Source organism: Palaemon carinicauda, chromosome 28, assembly GCF_036898095.1.
Source record: "Palaemon carinicauda isolate YSFRI2023 chromosome 28, ASM3689809v2, whole genome shotgun sequence".
NCBI classification, from domain to species: Eukaryota; Metazoa; Arthropoda; class Malacostraca; order Decapoda; family Palaemonidae; genus Palaemon; species Palaemon carinicauda.
The window spans coordinates 8,915,415-8,931,563 of NC_090752.1; the positions used below are offsets into that span (position 1 = coordinate 8,915,415).

Below are 16,149 nucleotides of genomic sequence, written 5' to 3' on the forward strand. Positions count from 1 at the left end.
TAACAATATAATTTCAACTAAAAAATACTGACCTACAGCATCATCAATATTTTCTTGAGATAACTACTCTCTAACAAAGAAATATCATTCAACTGCTTGCATACCTATTAAGACTAATGATGAAATTCTTCTCTTTCAAATGACTGGCTTCCAATTTCAAGAAGCTAAATTAGCTGCAAATAATAACATCAATACTATTTCTACCATTTTCCTACATACTAAATTCTACTAGTTATTAACAGATGTCAGATGAAATAAGGTCATGATTTGCCACCAAATACATACTGACTAAATACATTTATATGAAAATATGGAAACTCAGAATGTATTCTGTAAAGATGCCAAATTTCCTCTGGAAAAACTCGAAAAAAATCTAGGGTTTGAATATCTACCGCCCCATTTTTAACTTATTTTGAACTACAAACTCATTCCTCTATTGAAGGAAATCTCCTCAATGAAAGATGGCAGATCCTGGGAAATTAAGTTCTCCGACATGAAATTATATTCAGTAAGTAAACATATAAGACACTCATAAATAACACTATCATCCTTACACCTTCCAAGCCAGGCCAGCCAACTCAAATGGATGTAAAAAGATTAACATTGAGTCAACTCATCATTATTTCCTGTACTGCAATTCAATTTCTTACATAACAGTATTACATTACATCCAAATATAAGTTTCCATAACTTTAATTCCAATTGAATATTAACTTGAAGTTGAATTTTTACAGTACAGTGGAACCTCTACACACGAACGTATCTACATCCGAATTTTCCAACATCCGAAGTAAAATTCGAGCAATTTTTCGACTCTATACCCAAATTTTATTTCGACACACGAAGTAAGCAATTTTCGTCGTACCGGTTGTATCCAAATTTTTCGACACGCAAAGTACAATTTGAACACGTTCCTACTCTACACCCGAATATTTTTTCGACACCCGAAGTAAACAATACCTGTACGCGTAGATGGTACTCATAGCGCCGGATGTATTTTTTATTTCCGCCGATAGAAGGCAGCACTTCGACCTCGGAGGGACCCTCAATTAGCGTGGCTTGGGTAATTCCTCTGTTCTCGTCGGCTTCGTGTGGTTGTGCCCTGTGCGTTCTGCTATTAACTGTATTTTAATCGTGATTTTTTACGTACATCCTTTTACGGTTTTTTACGTAAAGCGTGGGTCCTAAAAGGCTTAGTTTCGCAAGTGGTAGTGGTAGTGGTGAGAAAAGGAAGAAGGAAATGCTTTCTTTAGAAGTAAAGCAAGAAATTATTGAAAAGCATGAGCGTGAGTGAACTTGCAAAAAATATGGCTGGACTTTCTAAGGTAAAATGACGCTAAAAACCTGTTTCTTATTTATTATTTCTTGATAATTATTCTTTTTTACATGTGTATTATCTAATTTAGAATGCATATTGTCATGTGTAATTATGTGTAGTAATTTATTAAGGAGTTATCATAGGTTTTTGGGCTCAACCACGGATTAATCCTATTTCAATGTATTCTTATGGGAAAATTCGTTTCTACATCCGAACATTTTCGACACCCGAAGTCGGTTGTGGAACGGATTAAATTCGTATGTAGAGGTACCACTGTATTATAAACAGTCTGACTTTTTTTTCCTGAAGGAGCAGGGGATTCTAAAGTTTATGAAGGTAATCAATGTTACATGCTATGCCTTGAGACATTTCCTCCAATTCAAAAGAAAATTTGTATCTTCTTTCATTAAGTGAACAAGGCAGAACATGAGCTTTCCTAATTTTCTGTTATCTTTATTCAATACTGTATTCTTGTTAATGGACACAATCAAAGTTTTAACTATATTATTAGTAGATAAACCAATTTAAATGACACAAAAACTATTACAATGAAAGATGCTAACCATGAACCTCTTGTATTTAAAATTACGGGGTTATGATAATCCTGTCATTTCTCATTGGTAAGAATTCAACCAATCTCACCAGCCTTGACTGCAATGGGACAAAACCGTATGATGAAAATTATACTATACAACAATCAGAAGCAAAGTTTAGCAAGGATGTTTGGCTGCTTTACAGTAAGAGACTACCTTACATTAATATATCGCTAGTATGCAAATTTTCATAAATAAATTACTGAATAAAAAGCACTTGAAAAGGCAAAGAATAAATTCTTCTCCTAATAAAAAGAAATTCTAGAGTACGATATGAGAGCTACCACCATTTTCCATTCAGGCACTTATCATCGGTTTCTATGCCACTCATACTTGTTTAATACTGTACTGTAAATTCAGCATGGCATGAATTATTAATCCTAAACAGTATTATAATGTACAGAATGTGAACCCATTCTCAATATTGAGACTATATTTCATGAGCATGAAGAGATCAGTATAGTAATTTCATTAACAGCACACAGGCACTGCTCAATAAAGTATAAGAAAAACATCCTCTTTCCTCTGCTCAATGAGAGAGAGGTTTGCTGAAAAACCTTTTTGATACCACTGCAAAAAGGGAACGTTCAGTCTGTTTCTGGGACAGTTGTGAAGAATTATTCCTATTATCCTTGTATTATTAATAATTTGAACCATGTTTACTTTCTTTTATGAAATTTACAAATAGTATTAATATTCAGATTTAAATGAAATATTAAGTAGTAAAAGTTAACTGGGAATACAAGGCTATCAATGCATTATTATCAAAAGCGTCTGACAAAATGTCTGCAGAAACTAAATTAGTTGACTTAGCACAGCATCAAGATTGTATTACCCAAATAAAAGTTAAATCATTAATTGGATTATACAGTACTTACTTATGGCTTGGCAGTGGTATCATCATCATGCATTTGTGGCACATTTTCTAATACCCATGAGCTGCGATGAGGTTCTTCTCTAGCCTCTTCACTACTAGAAGAACTACGTCGTAATGGTCCTGAAGAACTATTGGACTTGCAAGGATTACAATCCTCTGGAGAGAAAGGGGTGCAAACATTTTTCAAAGGAACATAACCTGGAGTAAGATCTTCAGGGGAAGAGTGTTCGGACGAGGAGTCACGACTGAGAGGGAGGGTCCGAGGAGGATTCAGCTGTCTTGTCATAGGACTGAAGGAGTCTTCAAGCTGAAGGCTCATCATTGACTCACTCACTCTGGTGCAAGGTTCTTGCTTACCCTCTTCAGTTGCAGGCACAGTTTGCGTTATAGAAGAAGTGTCTTGAGGTTTGGCAGAAGTGTTTATGTAATTCTGTACTAATGAGGGCCAAGCACACATAGTGGATGTTGAAGGAAGAGGCAAGTCACATATTGGTGTATTCAGTGGAGTTCCCATAGTATTTGAAACTTCAGCTAACTCTTCATCTAACATCAGACCGGCAATAGCTTCATCGCTTAGCATCTCAATGCTGGAAATATTTAAGGGAAGAATTATCAACACATTCTGACAACCATAATGCCCAGAGTTTGCATTTACCTTACACAAAACCTTCATTATAAAAATGGATTTCCAAGTGCAGTATACAGTATTCCAAGCAAAGCAATGTCTTTAAGCATTAATTTCAATAAAAGCCTACACACCTGGCTAAGCTTTCAGTGTCCGAGATTGTTGAATCCCGGTCCTCCACTGTCAAATACTGGGCTGAGGAGAGAGCTGGACTGCCTAAACCAATGACCTGCACAAAACAATGAAGCATTACTACTAACTTAAAAGAAAAGAGGAATATTCTACTTTTTATGTAATAAGCACTAAGATAGCCAGGAGACTCAAATCACCCTTTATACTTAAAAGATATGTAGGTAATAAAGCAGAAGATTAAATGCAGCTCACTCTACATATGTTAAAGATATAGTGTACAGACGACACACCATTTCAAGAAAACAAGTACTGAAAAGACATAACTCTTACAAATATTTCTTTATTGTTAATTACCAATGCATAAGAAAAGAAAAACTTTATAGTTTATAACATAGCACAGTGGTTTAAAATTGCAATGTAAATATCAATTAAGAAAATTCATCCATCCATATACCAAGGCACTTCCCCTAATTTTGGGGGTAGCCGACATCAACAAAGAAACAAAACAAAGACATACAAAAATAGAGAAAATTAATTTCATAACTAAATCCAGTAAGGTATAAGTTAAACATATACTGTATGTGGTAATTCTATATAACTTTAGAACATTTTACCAAGGTCAGAAATCCTGTGAATACACAGCATTTATAATTACAATTTTTTTTTTTAGCTCTTTCTCCCCTCTTGTCTTTTCTAATGCATAGAATGATACTTGTGATGATAAACCTATATAGTAAGTAATTTTATCCTACTCCAGCTTACCTTACCTTCTCTTGACCTAGTCTTCTATTTTTGTTTTGCTTCTTTGTATCTTTGATGCTAACCCAAAATGTGTAAAATCATGGGAAAAAATGCAGAATATTGCCAAAGTAACCCTGTCTTTACTTAATGCAAACCATGAAATTGGTACATTATTTCTGTTTTCTATTTAAATATACATTACGTGAATGAAAAAAAAAAAAAAAAAAAAAAAACAAGCATTAACATTAGATAAAATGGAATTGTAATAATAAAAAATTTTATTCTATACTCACCTGATATACATATTACTTTTTCTCTAGAAGCTCAGTTTAATCAACATTTACCCCTATGATTTCTAGAAAATCTAATAATTACCCCTTTTCTTTTCCTTCAATTAACACATACCTCTATAGTCAATTTCTTTTAGCGATGCAGATTTGCACCGACTCGCAGCGGTGCCCTTTTAGCTCGGAAAAGTTTCCTGATCGCTGATTGGTTGGACGAGATAATTCTGACCAATCAGCGATCAGGAAAATTTTCCGAGCTAAAAGGGCACCGATGCGAGTCGGTGCAAATCTGCATAAGGACTATAGTAAAGTAGAAGCTTATAGAGTAAATGGTAAGAGGCCAAGTAGTGATGCACCAGAGTCTCTTTGTTATTTCAGTTTCCCTTTTGTAATGGTTTGACAAAAACATTCCCCAGATTATTAGATTTTACTGTTTAAAGATGTCTTCCTTTGGATTTGTTAGCAACTACTACACGGATGGCTCAAGGGAAATGTTCCTGAGTGATCATGATCTGCATTCTCTATGTCTTGGGTTGAGAATAATACTATGATTTAAATAGCTGTTGTCAGGAATGCTATTGCCTCACGGTCCCTCTCTCATGGAAATGTACGTTTCAATAGCTGCCGATCAAATCAAAAGTTCAAAGCACAAAATGAAACTTGCTTTTAGTTCATTACAAAATCCAGGGAAGACTAGGCTAGTTGATTATAATAAGGATGATGGTGATAATGACATTCAAGCATTGTTATCAAATACTGTTCAACCAAATCAAGTTTTCATAATGATGAGCATCAAAAACTCTCGTCTCTAGCTTCATCTGTTAAATATCAAAAGTCCATTAAGTCTTTAAATCAAAGGTGGTAATTCTGATCCTACCTGTCTGGTTGCTAACCATAGCCTAACTTCTCAAGTTGAATCTAGCGGTAAGAGTGTTCCATTCAGTAAGGGTTCTGGAAGTTCACATTGCAGTAGATTTGAGATTATCTCACTGAACCTCAAATTCTTTAATTGCTTCAATACATTTTGCTGTTGAGCCCTTGATTCCTGCAATCCTAGTCACTCTTTTAGAAAACTAGATTGCAAGGCAGAAGACCTTCTTGGTAGTCTGGATCCTAATATCCTTCCACTAGCTAAAGTAAGTGTTTCAAGCAACCTTGTAATACATATGTTGATGGCATGGCATATCGTATGATTCCCTTAGCTCTTGATGCTGTGAATGAAGTTTCAACCTACTGAAGTTTATTGTTTACATCATATTTGGGATGGCAGTGTGTTTCTTTTGCTTGTAAGCTTGACCACTAGCTCATCAGAAGGCTAACTCTAGCAGGGTAAATGTAGGTGATAGTACGTCTATTGCCGAAATGAATCTCTTTCACACATGCACAGCAGCCATCATATCCAGTTGTAAACAACCTTGCTGTACAGGAAAATAAGGATGAAGGAAACATAGACACAGACCTCAAATATGAGGAAAATGGATTAATAAGTTTCTTAAGGTAAGTTCTGAAGCTGCTTATTCTTCCAAGTCTTTGGAGACAGATACTGCCAAGACCATTTATACCCCTCAAGTTCCCAACTTCGTGGTGGATAGAATCGATAAATTGTTGCCTAAAATTCAAACAAAAACTAGTAATTCTAATTCTTGTATAGTCCTTAACTCTCTATATCACAGAGGCATTCTGACTCATATAAGATTAATTAGTTACCTAATCTTCTTATAGAATTAAATTTAATTTCTTGGGGCGAGCCCATCATTACTCCTGATAAATAACAATCTTTAAATGCGGGGTTTGCAAGCGGACTGACTAAATTAATGCTGTTTGTTGGTAATCAAGTAGGGTGTTCTTGAAGCACTTTTTATGCAATTCTATGATATGATAGTGATTATTGGGAGTCTTTTGCAAGAGAAATTGGCAGGACATCAGGATTTGAATTACTTTTAGATTATCTGACCTGTTTCGATAAAACTTTTTTAAATGGGCTTTTGAGGTTATATCAGCCTTTGTGTTTTGTGATTAAGCGAAGAGAGCAGATGTGCCTCTATAGTGGGGTCAGTTTGGGGCAATTTTTCTTCTAGTTTAAGGCTTGCTTTAAATGTAGCGAAATTGGAGAAAGTGGTTGCTCAAGTAGAGGTCAGAACTTGAACTAATGTTTTGAGGTCTTTTTCTAAGGATACTCAAGTTTCCACCTTCAGATCAAATGCTTCAAACTCAGAATTTTTGCTAAGGAGTCCTTTTCATTCCAGTGGTATGTATAATGGTCCTTCCCTACTAATGCCACTGGGAGGAAGACTTTTCCTACTTCTATCCAGTTTCATCCCAATTTGTGGGTGCTAACTGTAGTAAAAAAAAGTTAAAGGGTTCTTCTAACCTCATACTGTATCCTCCCTCGTCCAAAAAGCCAGTTCTATATCCAAATTATCCTGCAAATACAACAAAAGCACAGATTTTACTGCCAGAAATTGTGAACCTTCTAGAGAAAGATGGATTGAAGAGGTTTTAAACCCTGCTTCCGTGTTTTACAACAAAATAAACTTTTGGTTGAAGCTGAACCAAAATTAAATATTGCACTCTAATATATGCCATCCACAACGGGGGTACCACCCGCATTGTGCCTTGCATTCAGCACTGTGTAGGGCTCTAAAAGTCCCTTGTGACATACCTTTGATTTCTTCCTACTTACCCACATTCAGCTTCTTTTCCATATTTTCTATGATTTTCACCCTCATTGACAAAAATCCTTTGGTAGAACCCTAAATGCATCTAAAAGTATGATTTTATAGCCGTACAATAACCTTGCTGAGTATAAACAGCTATCAGTCACATGGTTCATGGTGTGAAATCAATCTACCACTTTTATGAATGCGTATGATCACCAATAAGCTGAAAATTCATACTTTCTACTGATAGAGAAGATAAAAACCTTACAGGAGTGGTTTCTCAGACCTGGACAAGATTTTTTAAACATTATGCCTGTACAAGACTTGGTAGAAACTGATTCCATTCATACCTTGCTAATTAATCACTAATCTTTTGGGGAGGCTGAAAATCAAGAAACAACTAGAATATTGCAGAGGTACAGTACTTTAATACTCATATTCCCATTTAAATGACAAGCTTAAAGCTGGGATCACACTGGTCATTTATTGCTTAAGGTTTTGGCCAACGTACAGCCGATGCTTGCGAGTGAGGTGTTATAGCGTCACACTAGAATCTCGTGGTTTGAAGAGCATTAGGAAAAAAGTGAAATAAAAACGGATCAGCTGACATTATCATGGCACCCCGAAATTTTCTGACTATTGCAGTAATGCGTATTCTCGGAATGTTACGTGAATTGAAGAGGAACAAAAACCGTTTGTGGGTTCAAGAGTGGCTCAGGAGAAGAGAAGTCAAAGGTATCTCTGACAACCTTTGTCGGGAAATAAGGTTGGAGGATGGTTCTGCCTTCTACAACTACCACAGGATGAAGAAAGGAGATTATTATCTCTTGAGGCTTTTTGTACCCAAGATTGCCAAGCAAGAGCATTTCCTATTTGCAGCAGCCATCTTGTTTGCTTACGTCCAAAGTCATGATTGCAGTTGTGAGTTCACTGTTTTCTGTATAGTCGGGAAGCCAATATCTCAAGCAGCAAGCTCGCGGTTTTTCATTTTCCATTCTCGCTGCTGGAGACAAAAAAGCCATGTGTGATTCCAGCTTAATAATCTTAACCTTGTTTTCATCACCATAAGTATTTTTAGTTTTAAAAGATTGATTGATTGATTGATTGAAAGTTTTCTGGTATCCTGATAGTTTTAGAAGATGATTTAAGTTTAATCTGATCACCAATCTACTAAACTAAGTACTGTAATGACATTTTTATTTTTTTAGTACTGTATCTTTCAAGTTCCCATAAACTTATTCCATGTTGACGTAGTAAAAACCTGTTTTCGGGGAGGTATTGTTGGGTCTCCAAGGACTTTTCTGTGAAAAGCTAGAACAGTGAATCCAATATGACAAGAAAATACCAGAGATATTGTCCTCCTTGCTCTAGGGCTAGTGTATCAATGTGCACAGCACAGACTCAGTGAGTATAAGGAAGACCTATGGATGCAGGATTCATCAAATCTGTCACAGCACCTTTTAAGCTGAAACGTGATGACATATCAACAAGAACCACCGCTGGTACGAAAGCAGAGGTTACCTGGTCGCTAGTAAATGCTTGATCTAACATCTTTAAAATTCATCAAGGACATTCTTAACTGCACGCTGCCAGTACCAGATGGTCAAGCATTCTCCTAAACCTATAAGTTAAGTCAGTTGGTTAAGTTACTATTTTATTAAATCGTTATTCCTAGCAATTGAATTAATGTTATAAATGTACAAAATTTCCTCGTCTACGAGTATCATTTACTTGGAGTTTTTGTCACTTGCTAGATAAAGTCATTTAGTGGTTGTTTAAAAACAGTATAGGAATGGGTTTAGCTTTAAAAGCTGATCTTTTCTTTCAAGTTTTAACTTGGTTTATTATGTTTACAAAGTCTAAGAGGTGCTTCTTAGTTTCAGACTTCTGTACCTAGGAATTGCTTACATTTTTTGGTATAAGGCCACAATGCATTCTAATTTTCTATGATCATTATGTCTGTTTAGTAAGCATTTAGGTTTCTCATGTTATCTGCTGAGCTTCACTTGTTACAAATGTTATCATGTTGACACATATTTATTAGACAACCAAAGCCTTGATCTCCAGGGGTAAGTTTTAGTCATACAGTTATGGGCGTACAGTATACACTTGTTCCGACTACATAGTTATGGCACCATGGAATTGTTTAGGGTAAAGTAGTTTGTTATCTTTTTACCTTTGCATTTTAATTTTTTGTTCAAGAGCATTAGCATTCATACACAAAATAAGACAAATCTGAAATGGTAAGATGAGAAAAATTAAGTAAGCGTCCTGCATCTTTTTGGCAATCCTCATTGCTTCCTCGAGTGGCCATGTCCTTAAACTTATTCTATGACAATACAGTAATAGGCTTATGTGAAAATAGACTATGGCAGTGACAAAGCAACAAAAAATTTAGAATACTGTACTATTACCTCCAGCATTACTGATTTATAACTAACCTGCCAGCCAGACAAATCTGTACACGCAGTTGCCCCGTCTACTTCTTCAACAACCAAATCCCCGGCATCCATGACAACATTATTTGGTATAGCGTCACAAGTAGCTGTACAGACAGTGGATGAGACATCTGCTGTTTTGGGCAGTGTTGAAACTATGGTGGAAAGACTTTCTGTAGGCATATTACTAGATGAGGTAGAAGGGGTTTTAGCGAGAAGAGAGCGTGCTGCTTCAGGGGTCATCTGGAGGACAAACAAACAATTAGAGAGTGAATGCGGATGAAAAATCAGATAGCGTAAATGAAACTTCACAATGACCTACCATCATTGGTAATAGCTACCATCTCATGGAAACTTAGAACACACCAAAGGAATATTTACCACAGATGACATTATTGGTGCAGCTACTGATCCCAGTTTCCCAGGTAGAGTTTTAAAATCGTCTTGGGTGTCCGAGTCTAAGCTAGACCCAGCATAATGAAGGGGGTTTCCAGTAAGTGGAATTCCCCCATCAACTGCTTGGAGAGGAGGCAAGGGAGATTCGGCACCAACACCCACACCACGAATTCCAAGGTCTAACTGAGACTGGCGTGTCTGGTGAATAAAAACCGGGGTAATTATATCAGTTAAGTTTAAGAAAAAAGGTTATAACTTTAAGTAACCATAACATTGTATACAAAAGGAATATAGGCTAGGACTGTGAAGGTTGAAGATTATGACTCCAAAATATGGTTTCGGTCATTTTTTGGACAGAACTACAATCAAGTAAGTTTAGCATCACATATAAAACATTTCAGTGCATACCAATTTTCTTAAATGAAAGTAAAATATTGAATAAAACTATGGATCTGTAGAAGCCATCAAGTGATGTTTGAAGAAACTAAATATCTTTCAATCAATTTGAGTAACTGTCATTATATAAAGCAGTTGAGTCATCTTTGGTATCAAATTGTGTTTCCTTTCTACAAATAGTGACCAAATAAGTACTAACATTCTTAACCCTTTAACTGTTCCACAGCTTTTTACAAGCTAGATTTAATTACTTGCTTGGTAAGGCACTCGGGTACATTTCTCCTCTATATGTGCCCTCAAACACATTATTATTATTATTATTATTATTATTATTATTATTATTATTATTATTACTTGCTAAGCTACAACCCTAGTTGGAAAAGCAGGATGCTATAAGCCCAGGGGCTCCAACAGGGAAAATAGCCAGGTAAGGAAAGGAAAATAAAATACTTTAAGAAGAGTAGCATTAATATAAATATCTCCTATATAAACTATAAAAACTTTAACAAAACAAGAGGAAGAGAAATTAGATATTGTGCCCGAGTGTACCCTCAAGCAAGAGAACTCTAACCCAAGATAGTGGAAGACCATGGTACAGAGGCTATGGCACTACCCAAGACTAGAGAACAATGGATTGATTTGGAGTGTCTTTCTCCCCTTTTCATTGCTGTACTGTATTTAAAGTATCTTCTAAATCATCCAGTTATTTCTACCAATCTAGTTATAGAATGCTATTCATAATCATGGGACTGAATCATAATTCTTCAGAAGACTAAACTACATACTAATCTAATTTTATCAAGTAGGCTTACACAGTATGAGTTTCATTACAATATAGAGTTTTAACTGTTTTACATCCATCATTTTTCTTTGCTATTTCTAATATATATAACTTAATTTTTGCTTTCATATTCACTTGTTTTTACTGGACTGCTTTCAAAGTTTGAGTTCTCGATCTAATAGATTCATGTTTTAAACTAGGATTATAGCTTGGTAAATAATATAATCTTAACAACGATTATGATAATGATAATAATTATAATAGAAACAATTAATACTATTTGCGCTACTCCATTACTATCAGCTTTACTTCAAGTAAAATTAGTTTTACTTCCACTTTCTTTCCCTTCAATTAGACATGGCTCTTGAACACCGAATCAATTTTCCCATAAGAATGAATAGAAATAGCATTACACTAATTGATTCCCACTCATGGATGCTCCTATTATAAGCCATTTTTACACAAAGTTTACAATATTAAAATCCATTATAGTACATGAAAGCATACAAAAAATAATAAAAACTTATAATTGACAGAATGAATGAATGAATATAGAATAAATGAACATGAACTTCACTTTACATGTAGTAAAAATAATGGGTAGCAAGTATAAGGTGGTAAGGAAGGGAGGAAGAGATGTATTAGTGAGGTTTGAAAGTGGTATACCTCTTCATAAAAATTTTGGGTAATTGCCCTTCTAGAGTCCTCTTTTTTTTCTTCTTCTTTTTTGCTTTTTTTAGCACTAAATATAATTCATTTGATCAACCTTTCACTAAAAATTGATTACAAAACAAATTTATCATAGTCTATATAAAGTGCATCTATTCATTGTACAGTATTTCAATCTTTTCACTTAATTTATATATTTTAAAATAATAACAACAATAAAGATTTTAGTTACGTCTAAGCATATCAAATCACAAATTCAAATAATATTTTGACAATAACATAAACAACTTAAGCAGAAAACTTACTCTGTGAATTTCATCAGAAATGGTCTCAAGGTTGGCAAGGGCCTGAGCGTAAGTCATCTTGGCTCCAGTGACATTTTCTTCCAACTGCCGTACTCTCTGTTTCTGAGCTTCTAACTGCTGGTTTATAGCTGCCTTCAACTCAAAGTAAGGTCTGTAGAAATTACGATCATTAAAACATTCACATAAAATTTCTGGTTAAATCATAGTCATACTACAAATATTCAGGTATTTATAGTTTTGCTGCGTGCAAACTTTTTGTGTAAATTCGTAATGTGTGAAAAAATTGACTTTACTGATATACATAAAATTACCAGTATTCAAGAACATGCTCTTACATGTGCTTATTTTTAAATTGACCAAACCAGGAGAAATTTAAATATACAGGATGTGATGCCACCTCAATATTTTAAAATTTATACGGTATAAAAACAAAGAATTCCAAATAACCTCATAAAATTAAAAATAATACTTCATCAACATAAACAATATGCACATTTACAGAAAATATCGTTACTAGTTTTTCCATATTAAAAAACTACTACTTGAATTTTGTTAGCCTAAATGTATACAGCTGTACTTTACTATAAGTTGGTACTTTCTAATGTATAGAATTTAATTTGCAAAAATAAAGTCACTCAAAATTATCAATGGTAGCCTATATATGTTCCATGTTAATGTTATAAACCCCAAACTATAGCCTTTTATTAGTAAACTAGACTCACTTGAATGAGTCAAAACTAGATACATAACTTCAAACTACCAAACACAAAGAAATTACTGTAATGTTTTAAAGTTATCAACCTTCTCCCACTCCACAGCTCAATCTAATGTAGGTCTACCATCCCTACAATGAATCTGTAGTATAGTAATAGTTCTTCAAATGTACTGTAATTATGACTTGCCTTCATGCCATCCCACAACTTTTATAATTTATTCTTTGCTCCTCCATTTCTTCCCCAGAAGGGATTGCTTTCCCCATAGGAGCCCTTGGGCTTGTAGTATTTTCCATTTCCAGCTAAGATTTCAGCTTGGCTAGTAATATTAACAAAAAACCTTTGATACTTTCAAATAACAGAGAAGCTATTAACTGCTTAAATAAAAGAGAAGCTATCAACTGATCTTTCTGTGGATATTTTAAGTTCAAAAATTATGGGGATGATTAGAACATTGCTTAAAAAAGATTTCAATAAATCCAATAAGCCCAAAGGGGTCACTGTTTGCAACTTGACAAGTTCCTGATGCTAATGTGCACTGTAAATAATGCAACAATATGTTACAAAGGGGAAGGATTCAATCTTCAGCTAAAGAATACAGTATTAATTATGTTCACTGAAGACATTCCCCTGAATGCAAGGATGGATGTACGGAACGTGGGCCATACGGCAATTCGGCATCAAGGATCAACTTAAGAAACCCCACAGTTGCATAAAGAAGTTCAAAATTGAAAGTGGATAAGCAGTAATATGAAAGAAAAGAAGCAGAATCAAAGGCTGAAGATGGGTGCAGTTTGGGATTGAAGGGTTGCTGCAAAAGTCCTTCCGTATAGTTTTTGTCTTGACTGGACACTGAGCAATTGGTTAGAGGATTCCTTTTTTATAATGACATTTATAGCAATTCTTTAGGTATTACATTAATATTCAAGAAAAGCATCTGATTACTTCAACGCAGAGAGTGTCCTCCGAAAATTTTCAGATGTTCAAAAAAATTCCATAGGGACAATGTGTTCTGCATTTCTCAGCAAATCCTAATAATGTTGAAACAGCAAATTAAGCCTCACTTTCACAAGACTCGGCAGTGAATTTATTTTCCTTTATGGAAAAGTATAAAACAATAATTCATTCATTCAGTAAACTCAGAAGGACTCCGTGTAATTTTTTGCCACCACTAGAAGGAACGAACATCAAAATAGGGTGACTATTGTAAAATTAAAACCATTCAGGTATATGACATATGGCCTAATAAGTTCTATTGGTTACCAAGTTCAAAAGAGTTGGTTAACTAAATATAATAAAATTTTCTTATGCTAAATAAAACATATCTATTATATTCCCTTAAAATGTCAGCACTGAAAAGATAACATTACCATTGTTGTAGTCAACTGGATTACCATGAACTGTTGTGGTCTTCTTGTACTACAAAACAAAGAAAGAACCATTATAAATTTCCAGGTACAGTACAAAAGATCTAGGGTCTTTCCATTAAATGATTATTCTTATTCGTAGGGTAGAACGAGGAAGCACAGCCATCTCTCACTATATGATGGGTCCTTGAGCAATGGACTGTTTATACAGTGTGCTATGCAATATAGACTGCTCAGAAGATGTAATCCTTCCCATGAGTATGAGCTTTCTGTTCCAAGAACAGTACAGTACTAGCAACATAGTCGGGTTGGGAGCCAATGACAAATCAGGAAGGTTGGTATCAGAATTGAATTGAATTGAATATAGGATTTAGGCATTAAGCCAAGCACTGGGGCAGGTTGGTATCAGAGAGAGAAGAATCTCTGGCACCAACCAAACCAGAGACTGAAGAGGTACTATGTAACCTTCTCTCTGTTTATTAGATCTTCAGGATGGGGCCATGGCCCAGTGGATGCCAGTTGATTGTAAACGCACAACAATGTGCTTAAGAAGTGACATCTTTTTCACTAAAAACCAAAGTATTTCAATCAGAGAAAGAAGCAGCACTCCCACTTCCAATAGAAAAGGTGAAGGAGGGAGGCCTAGCTCCTCCAAAACCTGGTCAACAGAAAGAGTGCACAACCCCACAACCTGTCAGTAACTACCTCAATAGTGAATTCAAAGGCTATTCCATTCCACTTACACTAAAGCCATTCCCTATTTTAAAGGACGACAAGTTTGTATACATGTTGGAACAAATACTGATTGTAAGGACATTACTAGGTATGGAGATATCTTAGTAGAAACTACTCTCTGACATTACATGCTCGAAGATCTTGTAATGTGAAGGTTGTGCACCTGTAAATTCTGACAAGACTTTCAAAAGATAAAGATGACAAAATCTCCAACATACGACGATGCTTCTGATTGCATGGAAACAATGGCTCTCTGGGCTGCTAAGCTTACTTATATATATAATTAAATACAAAATACTTGTTCAGATTGGTTACCAAAAAGGTACCAAAAGGACACCCTAATATCCATTATGGAATCTGTATGTTTCTAAAAGTAGAAACTGGAATCACCTGTTGAGAGAGTCTACTACTATAAAGAGCCAATCTGGAACAAAATAAAAAAAGAGGGAATTTGCACAACACAAAAAAAGCTACATTAATTAAAGTAAAGGGTTGAATTTCCCCTAAAAAATTATGTGTAAGGTCCACTATACAGTACCTACTTCTGTTACAGAATGATTTCATAAAATTTCCATTATAGTATTTAAAATCCTTATTAACTATCTATAGAATTACACTGAACAGTAGTTGGACTCTTTGGCTAAAGATTTTTCTATGCTCACAACTTACAGCTTTTGAATTGCAAGCCATATATGTACTATGCAAAACAGTGTTCTAGAAAACATGAAATTACATAGACAGTGGTGCTAAAACCTGAGCCCAGCACAAATACACTTAAATGTGGAAAGGGGTATATTACTGCTGCTATTTTTCACTAGGAAATGTTCAAGTTCATGCTAAGCTATGATTTGTTTATAAAATCTTTATTTAAAACGATACTACTGTAAAAAATGTATGTTCTTACCTACAGACTTACAGTTGCACTCAAAAGTTAATGATACGTTGGCATCCCAAAACTATCTAAATAAAGGAATTCTAACCCCAGCAAACTGCATCTACTCAACTTTTTTCTTTAAAATTTATTTAATTATGCAATTTTTTTTATCTAAATAGCGTTGAACACATGCATTGCAAAATAAAGGAGTTTTGATGAATGAAAAACTTTTACAGAGACAG

General features: G+C 34.9%; 1 protein-coding gene across 3 annotated transcripts in view; it reads right to left on the minus strand.

Annotated features, from left to right (window-relative positions):
* Positions 1–1,709: 1,709 nt before the first annotated feature.
* LOC137621451 (uncharacterized) overlaps positions 1,710–16,149 on the minus strand; it is an 84,113-nt gene continuing 69,673 nt past the window's right edge. For 2 of the 3 annotated variants that reach the window (XM_068351762.1, XM_068351761.1), the window contains exons 6-10: positions 12,219–12,369; positions 10,053–10,265; positions 9,675–9,914; positions 3,548–3,642; positions 1,710–3,375 (exon numbers count right to left, since the gene is read on the minus strand). In XM_068351762.1, coding sequence (XP_068207863.1) covers positions 2,790–3,375; positions 3,548–3,642; positions 9,675–9,914; positions 10,053–10,265; positions 12,219–12,369 — 1,285 coding nt within the window. In that variant the 3' untranslated portion in view covers positions 1,710–2,789. The remainder of the gene's footprint in view (positions 3,376–3,547; positions 3,643–9,674; positions 9,915–10,052; positions 10,266–12,218; positions 12,370–16,149) is intronic. The other variant, XM_068351760.1, reaches the window with a different exon arrangement.